Source organism: Podarcis cretensis (genome assembly GCF_951804945.1).
Source record: "Podarcis cretensis genome assembly, chromosome: 6".
NCBI lineage: Eukaryota > Metazoa > Chordata > Lepidosauria > Squamata > Lacertidae > Podarcis > Podarcis cretensis.
The window spans coordinates 49,952,548-49,966,712 of record NC_137175.1 but is presented as its reverse complement, the minus strand read 5'-3'; the positions used below and the strand labels follow the sequence as shown (position 1 = coordinate 49,966,712).

General features: G+C 46.4%; 1 protein-coding gene across 4 annotated transcripts in view; it reads right to left on the bottom strand.

Moving 5' to 3' along the window:
- The window catches only part of AMPD2 (adenosine monophosphate deaminase 2), a 50,530-nt gene that overhangs the window by 21,997 nt on the left and 14,368 nt on the right, over nt 1-14,165 (bottom strand). For 3 of the 4 annotated variants that reach the window (XM_079980281.1, XM_079980280.1, XM_079980283.1), the window contains exons 2-4: nt 5,699-5,829; nt 2,259-2,389; nt 1,087-1,155 (exon numbers count right to left, since the gene is read on the bottom strand). In XM_079980281.1, coding sequence (XP_079836407.1) covers nt 1,087-1,155; nt 2,259-2,389; nt 5,699-5,829 — 331 coding nt within the window. The remainder of the gene's footprint in view (nt 1-1,086; nt 1,156-2,258; nt 2,390-5,698; nt 5,830-14,165) is intronic. The other variant, XM_079980282.1, reaches the window with a different exon arrangement.

Here is a 14,165-nt window from a genome sequence, read left to right as displayed (position 1 = left end):
TCGGGATCAAAGGCGCTTCTGCCTGCCCTAGTTGCCATAGGGCTTCCCAGCTTCTCAATCTGAACAGCATCTACTTCTCAGAAGGGATCGCCAAACTTGACACATGCACCAAAACAGTGGCTAGCTTTGGCCTTTCCTCTGCAAGGATTTCTCCATTCTAAAACACCGAACTTTCATTCTCCTCCAGGAGGCGAGGGGAGATTCACTTCATCCATTTACACCAGGCAAGTCCAACAGGTAGATCCTGGTCTACCGGTAGATCACTGGATGCCTGTGGTAGACCACTGGTGGATCATTGGCTCCCCCCAAAGAAGTTCAGCAGGGCTTTCCTCCCTTAAAAAAAGCCCATTAACTTTGACCTGAACCCCCCAAAATGGGGTAGATCACTGACAGCTTTTAACTCCGTGAGTAGATTGCAGTCTCTTGGGAGTTGGCCACCCCTGATTTACACCATCTTTCCACTCTGAAGTTCAGTTCCAAGCCTGCTCCCAGGCTGTCTGGCATGTCTCTCAGTCACTGCTGGTAAGATCAGAGCCCTACTTGTACATTGGGGGCAAAATAATGTGGACTTAAGATGGAGAGGCGAGGGATACAAATGCAAGCCCCACCCCACCCCAACTTCCTTGTGCCTCCTGGTCCCACTTCGGACTATCCCATGTTGTACAAGGTCTGATGGGGGATTTCTAAGCATGTTCCACATAGAATCCCCCCACTTTAGAGCTTTGCACTGATTGTAGGAAGGTCTGAACAGGAGCTGGCATGCACTGGGATTTTGAGGGAAGGTGCAAGGGTTGTGTATGCATGCCTCTGCCTCCTCCCCATTTTAAGCCTGCACAAGGCAGTCCCAAATGCCTGCACATGTCTTAGTTTGACTTAGCAGTATCTGCACCTAATTAATTGACCACACATGCAGCAGTGGCATGATTGAGAGTGGGAATGTGCCACATGCAGGTGGATAGAACTCTTGCAAGAGTGTCATTTCCTTTGTGCCTGCCAAGGTGGGGAGAGGATGAGGATGCAGCCTGCAGGGTGCTCCCGCTCCCACCCCTGAGTCAAGGGCAGAGAGAATTAATGCCAGGCACTCACTGTAAGTCAGCAGCACTGTCAATTTTCAGGAAGTCCTGTTTGGCTCTGAGTAAAATGTCAGGTTCTAGTCTGAGGATAAATGGGAAGTGGAGGCCAAGGCCAAGACAGGAACAAACAGAGAGACAGAAAGAGAGAGGGGGGAAGAGAGAGAGACACACACAAACAGAGAGAGATGAGGAAATGTGGAGGAAGAAAAGGAGAAGAGGAGAAGAAAAAAAGAAAACACTAGCATTAATACAGAAACCAACACCAGAAATGGCAGACACTGTACAGCAATATTCACCAGCTGTGGGAGACAGAAGAGAATGGATTCAAAAGGCCTAGAACAGACATCAAAACCAAACCATGGTTTGGCCATCAGGAAAGTGCTACTGATTTGAATAGTAAGTCCCTCCTCATCCATGGCAACCAGTTTGCCATGAAGATTAGGCAAACCACCCCCACCTGAACCAGAAAGTATAGCTCAATGTGAGTTTCTGGTTATGGTGCGGAGGCAAACTATGGCCAGTGGTAACCATAATTTGATCAATCCAGATATTATGCCAAAGCATGGTTACCACAACCCAGGAAGCGGAGAAGGGAAGCAGTGTGTGCATGGAGAAGAGGGAGCAAATGCTCCTACAGCACACTTCCAATAGCCTAGGCATGGTTAGGTCATAACATCTGTACCGGGCCATATTTGTCCTCTCTCCAGTCCTGGTTTCTAAACGAATTTAGCCACCTCTGGGCAGATAGAGCTGGAAGAAATACAGAGGCCTTTATTTGCCTGCTGGTAACGTAGATAACCACAAAGCAATCCCACCAGTGAAAAGCCTCTGGGCACCCAAGACAGACCGTAAGCAGGACAAGCGTTGTGTAAAACTGCCAGCTACAAACGCACACACATACAGTTATGTATATGCACACACACAACCATGTCAATGGCAGGCATCCTAGCCAACGTCCGATGTGCACCTCTTTGGACCACCTATGTCTTCTCCAACAAGCCTATTCCCCGAGTTATAGCAATCTATTCTAGGTTGCAACTAAGGGTTCCCCATTTCTCAGTTCTCAACTGCTCATATTCATCCAGTTGTCTTTGTTCATGAACTTCTCTGAAATGCACCTTCCTACTCTTGGAAATACCAAACAAAGGAGCCAGAAGAAGACCAAGAAGCATCACAGCAACTTACTTCACATCCTGGCTGATTTGCCGCTCCAGCCGCTGGCGCCTCTCCTCCAGCTGTTCAATGGGGCTGTCTTCTGGGAATTCATAGGGGGCACTGCGCATATCACTCTCAGCCAACGAACGGCAGAACAGCTCCTGTGGGCACAGCAGCACAACAGTGCAGTCGACCGAGGGTGGGGCAGGGAGGAGTAGTTAAGCCTCCCACATAATAAACCTCTGACAAGCAATGCGGACACCAGCATGGAGAGTCCATTAAGAGGGACTCCCTGGAGTCTGTCTGTTGAGATGGGAATACTCTGCCAGCATCCATGAAAGTATTGTGGGTGGGATCCATGCCACAATGCCTGCTTTTTCAGGGCAGGAATTCACAATGGGGTCACCAACGCAGTGACTTACAATTGCCTGAGTGATGACTGTTAGATGAACTTCACTGCTGCTGGTTTCACATTGCCCAGGTCATCGAAAGGTGCATTAATGATTAATATATCTCAAGGTCCCCGTCTTCCCTGCTGCCTTCTCCAGCATGTTTCTGACACACGGATGTGTCAACATCAGGAAACGACAGCTGCTGAGCCATCAAGCAGGCCCTAATTTCTTCCTACAAAGGTCAGGTGGAAGCTAGAGCAGGCAGCTTCAAACACTTCCATACCACCACCAGTGCTCACATCCAGTGTCTCTCTGCTTAGGACCATGCCTCACATTTAAGTTGTAAGATATACACTTTACAGACCTGTACTGTGAATCCACTAAAGCCATAACATTCGAAGTGTATATTCAAGCCTGTGAGGTGGGGTTAATTTACATCACGCCACAATGCTTTTCTACAATGTGCATACGACATTTATGTACTTCAGATAGTGATTTTAATAAGTCTGTACCATGGACCCTTTAAAATCAGCACGTGACGTGAGCTCCACCAACAGGCTCTATGACACTTCTATCAGTCTGGGACCAGAAAGAGTGAAGGCAGACCTAACATCTTCAGTGTGGCAAAGGTAGATTGAAATGACATTTCCAGCCTTGAAAATGAATGCACATTTTAATGTCCTAGACTTGGGGTGAGATACCCGTGGTCTGGCCAGATTTCATACAGCCCTCCGGGTGCCCTGCCAACCATCAGCTGCTCAGCAGAAATGGAAAGAGGATGTGTAACCGTGGCTCCTTCCTCTGCAAGGTCACAGCAAACTTGTATTCTTTGCAGAAATGCAAAAAGTAGTCCACACATTTTGCAATTGCTGGATCTCAATTTTGGGGAAGGACTTGCAGTTCAGCTGTGAATTGAACATATTTGCATTATCACACTAGAATTACTGAGCCTTTTGGATAGGCAGTACAAATACAGTGGCCCCTCGGGTTAAGAACTTAATTCATTCTGGAGGTCCGTTCTTAACCTGAAACTGTTCTTAACCTGAAGCACCACTTTAGCTAATGGGGCCTCCTGCTGCCGCCGCGCGATTTTTGTTCTCATCCTGAAGTAAAGTTCTTAACCCGAGGTACTATTTCTGGGTTAGCAGAGTCTGTAAGCTGAAGGTACCACTGTATAGGAAGTTCAATGTATTTTTTTTTTAAGTCTATGAAGGAAATGGAAGGTATAACTTGAAGAGAGCTAGTAATAATTAAAAATATGCCTCTGCTTCCATGATATGCGTGGTGTTATGAGAAAGAGAAATTGTGTGAGCATCAAGGGTTTATGATTTTGTGTGGATCTGGCCCCACCTGGTTCAAGTATATGGCTCCACAGCTTTTCTACTAGGGCAATGTGACCCTCAGCCCCCCCCCCCAGAAAGTCCCCCCACCCATCATGTTCAAGAGCAAGGTATGAAGGAAGGAGACAGACAGCTCTCATGAATCACGAAAAAAGGACAAGATCTTGCTATGGACATTTCCATACTGCATCTAAAGAGCCCTGAAGCACAAGCAGCAAGAGAGAGCTGTGCTACAAAGAGACATGAGCTGGGAAGTGCTGAGTCAGGCTTGCTCTGCAAGGATTTCCCCCAATAAATCAGACAAGCAATTCAATTACTTAGCCTGCCAGTAGGTCGATCAAAATGCATTTTCAATTAATTCACTCGGGTACCCGATTCTTGAAAGCTTGCCTGTGGTAAGTTCACTCTTTAGATAAGCTAAAGGCAAAAAGCCAAATTTCTGTGCCAGCAATTACAATGGAAACATCTGTTGCATAGGTTAAAGGGTATCAGCATCAGAATTACTGGCAAGGCAAGTTGGGACCGCTTGCCGGTGACCCACAAATTCCCCAGTTGAAATTATGGACCTTTTCAGTCTTTCCAACTGGGAGAGAATGCACCCAAGAGCCCATCCAGACAAAAAGTCTGGCCAAAGTACTCCTGTAATCGCTCTCCCTGACAATGGCTCAGTTCACACTCCAGCAAGAGATTGCTCACCTATTACTGAGGTTGAAAAAATTGTTCTGATTGCCTGAAACAGGAAGCCTGGAACTGGATCACGCAATAAGAGGAACATAACAAGAGCTTCTCCTTTTTCTTGCGCCTCCTTTCTCTTGTAATGCTGTGATTAGCAGGACAGTTCATCACTCACAGAGATTCCAGCTACTCCAGAAACCATTAAGTGCACATGGGACAGACTTTGCCAGGCTTTGAGGCTGGATTTAGGCTAATGCACATTTCCTGTGAGCATGCCACGCCTGGACTTGGAAGTAGCAGAGTCCCAGAACTGCACAAGATTTGCCTACCTTAAAATCTGGCATCCCCAAACAGTGGACGAAAACAACCAGTGTGGGCTGCAAGCAACGCTAGGTCCACCTTTCCTTTACGCCACAATTAAAATTGGGAGAAGGTGGAATCATTATGGCAGTGGAGACCACGTAACAACACTTTATGCCTCAACTGCAGGGTGGCACTAACTGGCACAATGTGGCAACCTGGCCCTCTGGGAAACACCCCAACAAAACCTCACAACAAGCACACTCAATGAGAAATAACTCCCAAACACCGGGTTGGATACAGAGGTGATCCTAGGAAAGCAAAACTGTACTTCAGCCAAAGCGTCAAACCAGCAGAAGCTTCTACAAACAGAAGGGGAGGGTGATTTATCCCCACAGCCCCTCCACCCACCACCACCAAGCACAATTCCCAGGGGCACAGGAGATTGCAAGAGGAACTGGCAAAGATCACTTCCCTCTCACCTTCCATTTCCAGGAGTTGAAAGCAACCCACTCCTTACCTCCAACAGTGAAAGGCTGCATGGATTATCTCTCCCACCTCCCCACAGCCTTTGCAAATGCAAGAGGAGTCGCATGCATTTGTCAGAGTTCGGGGTTACAGAGTTGAGCTTGTTTCATTAAAAAGCAATCAAAGGAAAAGAGGAACTCAGGGCCAGTAGGTATAACCCTGAGGTGGTGTCCTCACAGGCCTGGTTCCAAGGTTATAAAAGAGGAAAGCAACAGCAATGAAGAAGTAACATTACCTCGGCTATCTCTTTGTACTTGCCATCCATGGAGGTGCGCAGGTCAACAGGAAAATGCTTCAGGCAGTGGGGAGGCCCCGGGAGGGAACGCGCAGGCTGCAACTGGCGGGACCGCGGCCCTCCGTGGATCTCTGTGGAAAATATGAGACAGCAGTCAGGGAGATGAGAGAAAGCCACAGCCCTGATCAGAACAATTCAAGGGAAGAGGAGAAATTTAATCAAACACAGCCTCTATCAGTTCTCTCCAACCTGGTGCCCTCTAGATGTTCTGGACTATGATTTCCATCAGTCCCAGTCGGCAGCGGCTGGTAATTCTGCCTGGATCAAAACGGCGAACTGCCATAGGACAGTCCTGCTTTCCAAGAAACATCTGCAAAAGGTTTCTGCAGATTAGCAGACACCCCACCACCATCATTTCGTTTGAGAAACTGCTAAAACACTTGGCTTTACCATCACTCCCTTCTCACTCCACATCATGCATTTGAAGGAAGCAGGTTGTGGCTGCTGGTACTGTAATTAACAAACAAACAACTTTGTTACTCTGCCTTCACCCTAAAGTTCCAGGGGTGGGCTACATTGATTAAAATTACATCAGAAGTTTTAAAAACTTACAATAAAAAATGCAACCACACACACAAATAGAGTGGGTCCTGAAAATATACATCTCAGGTGTCAAGGCCAGGGAAAAGGGGTGATAAGATAATGACACTATAAAAGGTAAAGGACCCCTGGGTGGTTAAGTCCAGTCAAAGGCGACTCTGGAGTTGTGGCGCTCATCTCGCTTTCAGGCTGAGGGAGCTGGTGTTTGTCCACAGACAACTTTCCGGGTGATGTGGCCAGCATGACTAAACCATTTCTGGCGCAATGGAACACCGTGATGGAAGCCAGAGCGCACGGAAATGCCGTTTACCTTCCCACAGCAGCGGTACCTATTTATCTACTTGCACTGGCGTGCTTTTGAACTGCTAGGCAGGAGCTGGAACAGAACAACGGCAGCTTACCCTGTCGCAGGGATTTGAACCGGCAACCTTCCAATCGGCAAGCCCAAGAGGCTCAGTGGTTTAAACCACAGTGCCACCCACGTCATATATAAGCCAATGTACTAATTCTACACTCTTTCCATCCTTTTGCTTCAGGAAGTGGCTCAGGAATGTATTCAAGCTAAGATGTTAGAGCAATTGGTGCACACAGAAATGGCACATACTACCTCTGCTGAACCTCACCATCCTTCAAAGGAAAACTAAACTGCCAAGTTCACTTTCTGGCAATCCTTCCCAAAAGCCTTTTTCACATCTGTGCACACTGAAAAGTATGAAGCTGCTAGAACTCAGACTGGCCCAGGGCATCAACAGAGCAAAGATGCTACTGAAAATTGACATTAGAAACAGAACTAGTCTTGTGGCACCTTAAAGACAGATGTGTTTATCATGGTGTGACCTTCTCTGGATTAGTCACCAGATGCGACAAAAGAAAAATAACAGAAACAGTGCAACTCTGATTTCCACTCGTAACCCATCCCTTACCATGTCCAATGAATGGCAGCTATTGACAAAAAGCAGGAAATCCTCTGTGAAATATGCCCAATTTTATGCTGTTTTCTGGTCTCTGTTAACATAGCCCAGGTTCATCAGCTCCTGAGCTATATTTACCAGTTCCAACAAGAGCCCACCATTTAAAATAAAAGGAAATGGCACAAGCACTATTTGATCCATTGGTTCACCATCCACCCCAAGGGTCGCTCGAAGCCCACACTCAAATTACCAGCTGCCAGTCTGTGTCACAGGGCCCCAGACCTTGCAAATGCCCAAGAACTATCTTAGGATCCACCCACCTCTGTTTGCCATTTTCAGCTGCTCTGCTACCAGGGACAAGGGTTGGGTCTGGAAGCCACCGTTATATTGGCATTATGAGAAGAGTTCCCAGACATCTCCTTCTATGCCTGGCCATTCATTTCCTGAATATGTAGTCACATATTAATTTTGGCAGATTACGTAATATGCACAATTGTTGCTTTATTCAAGCTCACAACAGCCATGCAAAATAAGACCCTCCTACTCCCATTGAACAGATGCAGGATTGAAGGCGAGACTTCCTCAAGGGAAGCAACTGTATGTTCCTGGCCTAGCAAGGATTTAAAGTCGGACTCTGGATAGGCAACCAGCATATGCTATTCAGCTGGACCCCACCATGTCTCAAATGTCAGTTCTCAAAGTGATCCAGCCACCTCAAAATACCGGAAATGCCACTGAGCTGTGGACCAGATCTCCTTTCAAATGGGGAAGAATCCCTTATCAACTGGCATCACCTTTCATTGGGCTTTTTCAATGCCATTCTTCCTAGCATTTGCGACAACCACAAAGCATTTGTGACAATCACAAACCACGTTGCAGGTGGAGGACTCCAGCCCGGAGATGAAAATACTTACTGCCGTACTTAACAAGGAATTTCTGGCAGGGCCAGGAACTGACTATGCTAGCTAAAAATGAACAGATGCTTTTGCTTTTCTTGAAGAACAAGGATGCAGAAACTGCGGCCCTGAGGATGTTGTTGGACTACAACTCTCACCACCCCTCACCAATGGGCATGCTGGCTATGGCTGATGAGAGCTGGAGTCCATGGAAGACCACACAGTCCCCATCCCTGCTGTAAAAAGTGAAGTCTCCTCACCATCACGCCCAGTTAAAAGGATCCCATTTCTCACCAGCTTCAAGACTCTTAGTGTCCACTTTGAGGTTGAGAAGCACTAAAAACAAAAACAAAAAAGGGTATCCCATCCCTTCTAAAAGTTTAAACTAGTTGGTAAGGCTTGCCCCACCACTTGTCTGATGTAGAAATAATAATCAGCTTCCAGCCTGGAGACGAGTACCTTAAGCTGGCTTCCAGAGAGACTATTAAAGGGAATAACACATCCTTTGTTCTGTTAAAAGGAACCTGGCAGAGACACATTCTCTCTTGTTTGCGCCTGCAGAGGCTGAAGGCAAACACCATGGACCGATCAGCCAGACCCTACGCTGAGCCTCACAGGAGAAACTGCTCAAAGTCCATTTTATAGGGGTGATTGGCTTTCAGCTCTCAGGCCTTAACGTTCTAATGAGAGCAAATGCTTGCAGACCAGATCTTTCCTCCCTGCCACTGCAGCAAGAACACAACCACTCCTAGCTCCCCATGCAGAGCACAAGGGGAACAGATAGAGAAATCAATACAAACAACCCAACCACAGCACTTTTGCTGACTGTTGGCCAAATCTACCATGGAGTGGCCTCTCTGAAGCCACACAGGAATCCATGGGTGACCCAACTTCCTACCTCTGCAGACTATGGGGCAAAGCAAGTTGTGAAATAATACAGAGTCATAGGCAATTACTTTGTTCCCTTCTGCTAGAATCGACATGTCTTGACCTCAAAATTCCTAAAAATAAAGCAAGGTAAACAAAATAGACTCCTCAAGGGAAAGGGAGCGAAAGAATGTAGTTACTTGAGACATTTTTAAAGCAGATCAGAGTCCCAACTGCTGTGTGCTCAGTATGTGTTGTAGAATACACTACATTGGTCCATTACATATCTTGTTGTTAAGTTGTCACAAGTTAGGTGACAAGGTTGCTCATAGATCTGTTTTTAATGTCTCCCAAGGATGCTTCACACACTACAGAAAATATGGGTTTTCTTTGCTCCTCTGCATGTCTCTGTGGTGCCTTTAAACCATAAGGTCTCCAAGTCCATGCCACCGATTTTTCACACATGTCTGCACCCTCCACACATTATAGCAGTCACCATGTGGACACAGTCAACAAACAAGAGCTCATTTCCCTCCATAATAACCCAATGTAGGTGCCAAACTAGCAATCTTCTAACTCGTGTGAATTCTTTCCTTTCCGTGGCTCATGTAGACATCTTGACTGGCACTAGCTATGGTTTGCAAACAAGCGTCCATCTCTGTTTGTGCTGCTGCAGATGTTAATGCTGCTGTGCCAGAGTCAAATCTAACCAGGTAAGGGAAGTTAATTTTTGAGAGTTAAAGTAAGGAAGGTGATGATGGGCAAGGAAGGAGATGCAAACCTGCAGCACAGCTTTGATCACCTAACCATGGTTACATTTTCATTGGGTCGATTTGCAAGGCAGCTCTAAGCAATATGTTTCACCTACTAAGTAGAGAATAATAAGCAAGAGCCTGCTCTGGTCCATGGGGTCACGAAGAGTCGGACACGACTAAATGACTAAACAAGAACAACAATAAGCAATAGACTGGGGCGGGGGTCAAGGGAGGTTCAAAGGTACAAAGGAACATGACACCTCTAGCAGAACTGGACTATCACCAACAGCTACTGGCAATTACATAAACTGACACTCTCGCATGCTGTCAATAGGCAGGGAATCTAGATAACTTGTGTGGTCAACTATGTCACAAGTAAACACTACTTGGCTTTGTCAGAACTTTTTCTGTTTAAAAGTTTCAGGTATTCATAGCCACACAAAAGGATTTGTAAAGTAAATGCTCAGGAGCCAAAAGGATCCATTTCTAGGTACCATTTTCCAAGCCATACTGCTCCAAGTGACATTGCTGAATTAGGACTGGGGAGACAAAGGCTCAGATCCCACATCAACCATCATGAAGTTCTGAGTGACCCGGGGCTAGTCATTCTTTCTCAGCCAGATTGAAGTCACAGGGTAGTTGCATGGATAATGAGGTGGTGGGGACCCATGTATGCCACCCTGAGCTTTTGGATGAATAGGATAAAAGTGTCCAAATTAATCAATCAATCCACAGTCCCGGCAAACATTTTTTTATCACTGTAATGCCTCATGTCCTTACTTCTTTTCCACTCTCTCTGTCATGCGATACATCACATTCCATTCTTTGAAGAGGATATCATAAGTACACACATTCATGAAAATTTATGGCTCACTTGCACAGCCCACACTAAATCACAGGATCTGGCATTCCCTCGGTTGAATCGTACAAGTCCTGTCTATAATTACTGACATCACCCACTTCACAAGGAATTCCATTTGTCTTCCCATCCAAACCAGCTATTGTCTATCTAGAGTCACTTTTCAACCCAACTCAGCTGGCCTGCAAGTACTGATTTCCTTTTCTTGTCAAGAGACAGAATATCTTCTTCTAAATTGTATTTAGTATCAACAGTGTGTTCAAGTAAGTTTGTTACTGTCCATGAAAAAGTTGAAATTGCTTTAGGTGAAAGGCCAACAAGTGAGGATGGGTGGAAGATGTCTGATGGCACTGGAGGTGCTTGACTGGTGAGCAATCTGTCACTCACTGTTGCCCCTATAAATCGCTCAAGAATAAATACAAGATGGAGGATTATTACTTTAGAGAAAATCTCCAGGTCAAATTGCCGCAGAAGCTGCTTTATACAGAGTCAGACCACTCGTTTGTTGAGCTCAGTGTTGCCTACTCTACAATGATTAGCAGTGACTCTCCAGACTTTCAGAGGGGGCGACGTTGTCCACCTCCACCTGGAAATACCAGGGATTGAATTTGGGATGTTCTGCAATGCAGAGTATGTACCCTACTATCTAGCTATGGCCCTTCCCAAAAGGTTGCCTGATCACAGTCTAGAGATCCTGCCTGGGTCTAAACATCCCACGGCAACAGGAACGCAAGGAGCTACCGCATTTCCCAGTCCATTCCTCCTCCAGATCCTGCATCCATCTTCATGTAGCAGTGTGGGAAAGGGGTAAGGGCAGATAAAAGTAACAGGCCAAAAAGAGCCAGAGGAGCTGTTTATGATCCTGCTGTTGCTGCCTTAAGAGTGTTCAAAAGAACAGGCAGGATCTCCAGGGCATCATCCGGCAATGAGACACGTGTGTTCCTACCCACCAGGGTCTAATAAAGCATTTCATAATTATATACCTGGAAACGTCATTTCTGAAATGATATGATTATTAGCTTTTCCCCATCTAGTGTTCTTAGCTGTTACATCTACAATAACCAGAATTCTTGTCGTGGGGGCACTTAAAACAGATGCTGATTCCGCCCCAAAAGCAGCTGCACTGCAGTAGCTGGCAATATGCATTTTGTGCACTCAGATTTTCAGTGCTCATTCCTTCAGAACGAAACTTGTCACAGAAAAGGAAAAATTGGCCCTGCTGTCCGTAGCAGCCTATTCCCAGAAACCTCTGCACAACACATTCCAGTTTGTGGGGGAGGGGCCACTTATCTTAGTAGATGCTGAGCAAGTTTCACAAGTGTCACAACTACCCGACAAAAGAGTGACACAAGAGAAACCAGTCCCTTCGAGTTCATTCATATCCTGAGCTCACTGGAGACACGTGAGAACTCCATAACTACACAAAGGTCTCCCCCACCAGCACCCCATGACGAAAGCTTGCAATGCCTGCTTTGCATCTGGCCCTCAGCAGGTCACCAAGGTACACACCACAAAGCAGAAGCATCAAGCCCTGTTCTAGGACAAGGAGGAAAGCATTGCCATCAACTGTCAAACCTGATTCAGAGTGTTTTTGCCTGCCTGATGCCCCAGAGGCTGACTACCCGCTCCATCACAGTGGCTTATGCAGAAGGAAGAAGTGTTTGCTTGGGTTCCCTCCCCCCCCCCACTGCCCCTCTCCGACTCCCAATCCAGGCACTGCCTGAATAGTCAAGCTCCACTGTGCCTTGCTAATGACCCTCACATGTCTCCCTAATGGGCTCCCTGTGCACAGTGCAAACAATCAATTCATTAGGGGGGGAAAAGCAAGAGCTGGGGAACCGCCAGGCCAATTGCAGGGCTAAGCCTTGGCAGCCCCATCAAAGCCAGCATGTGTCTTCAGCTCATGAGGGGGGCAGCCAAGAACAGCTGCTCCTGTAGCTCCAATTGCTGGCTGGGCAACACCACGGATGGCAACACAGATTTCCTCAAGCTTTCTTCCACTGCCACTAGCAGCTTTTGGATGTGCAGCAGTCTGGAGCCCCAGCTTTTGTTGGGAAGCCTCCCAACACCTGCCAGAACCAATGGGGGAGCATCACTTCCAGGCCCAAACCCTCCATGGCAAAAATCCCCTTGTGACATTGCAGCAAAAGTTTAGTGGGGTCAGCAGTGTAGCCTGCTCCTCCTACACTCAGATACCTAGGAGAAGTAAAGACAGGACATGGCTTCCCACACTTAGTCACATCTTCATGCTTGGTTCTGAATCTGCAATAGTCTTCCCTTAAGTCAAGCTCTGGCCAAATGCTGAAGCTCCTCCACCAAGACTATAGCTGCGGATGCTGATTCGGTCACATGCCCATATTGTGACACTTGTTATGCCACTCTTTTGGAAATCCTGAGCCCACCACACACAGAGCAGCAGAAATGTGGCTAATTCAGACATATGCCGATGCCGTAATATATAGCGACGGCTTCATTCACATGTATGTAATGGAGACACTTTATTGTGACATCTCGTTGGCGAGAGGTTACTAGGTGCTCCATCAATCCGACTCCAAGGACCAGATATTCATTTTTCTTTTATGCAATTTACCCCTTGGGGGTTTCCCACAAACACTGGGGATGCAATTATGGTTAGTTTAATAGTGGCTTAAAGGCTTGCCCTGAGAAACTAGAAAGCTAGACTCTCTCTCAGTAGTCCTCCGTTGATCACTGAAATGCCTGTTCCGGCAACTTGAGACAAGGTAGCACAGATAAATTGCCATGTGACTAGTTCCTTGGGGTGAAAAATTAGGCAGTTTTTATAGAATGTATTTCAATGAAATAGTGGAGCCTCTTCCAAACAGCTGTATTTTCACAAGTACTAGAAGATCACAGAAATATGCTTTAAAGAGTACTAATAAGCATCATAGTTCCCCCCCCCCATTTTTAATTTTATTGTACATAGTACATGCAGGTGGTTGTGGCTAATGGCTATCAGATTTATACACATTCAATTAATTAAAGTACGTGTGGGTTTGTTTGTTTTTAAACTCCCTTTCTCACAAGAAGCCTTGCACCACCAAAATACTAAAACAGAGTGCAAGGGATAGAAGTCCTGCATTTTTTGTGGGTATCATCGCAACAACTTCTCATCACAAGGAATCCAAACTCTTGCAATGCATCTGAGAACATGATAGGGATAAAAACAACTGCAAAAGAAGCTGTCATCATTACCCACTTCCCCCACTCCCCAAGACAGACATGTCAGCATCTGCACCAGGATAGCCAGTGGAGGTCCCCTTCAGTGATGAGCTGTCAGCTAGCCCAGCTTCAGAGAATTGCCAGAGGTTTACACACAGAGACACAAAACACCTCCCACTCCCCGGAAAAAAAGAAACCTCAAGCCTCAATCAATACAGGAATACCTTGCCAGTGCTCCTGCTCTAACTTTCAGGGATTTGCCTTCTGCGGCAGCCTGAGCAAATCACCCCTCTCTTTTACGTTGAGCGCCACATGCCCATCTCACGTCAAAGGCTTTTAAATCGCATGCCCCTTAACAACACAGCATTGCAACTCCAGCCCATTAAATAGAACAGGCAG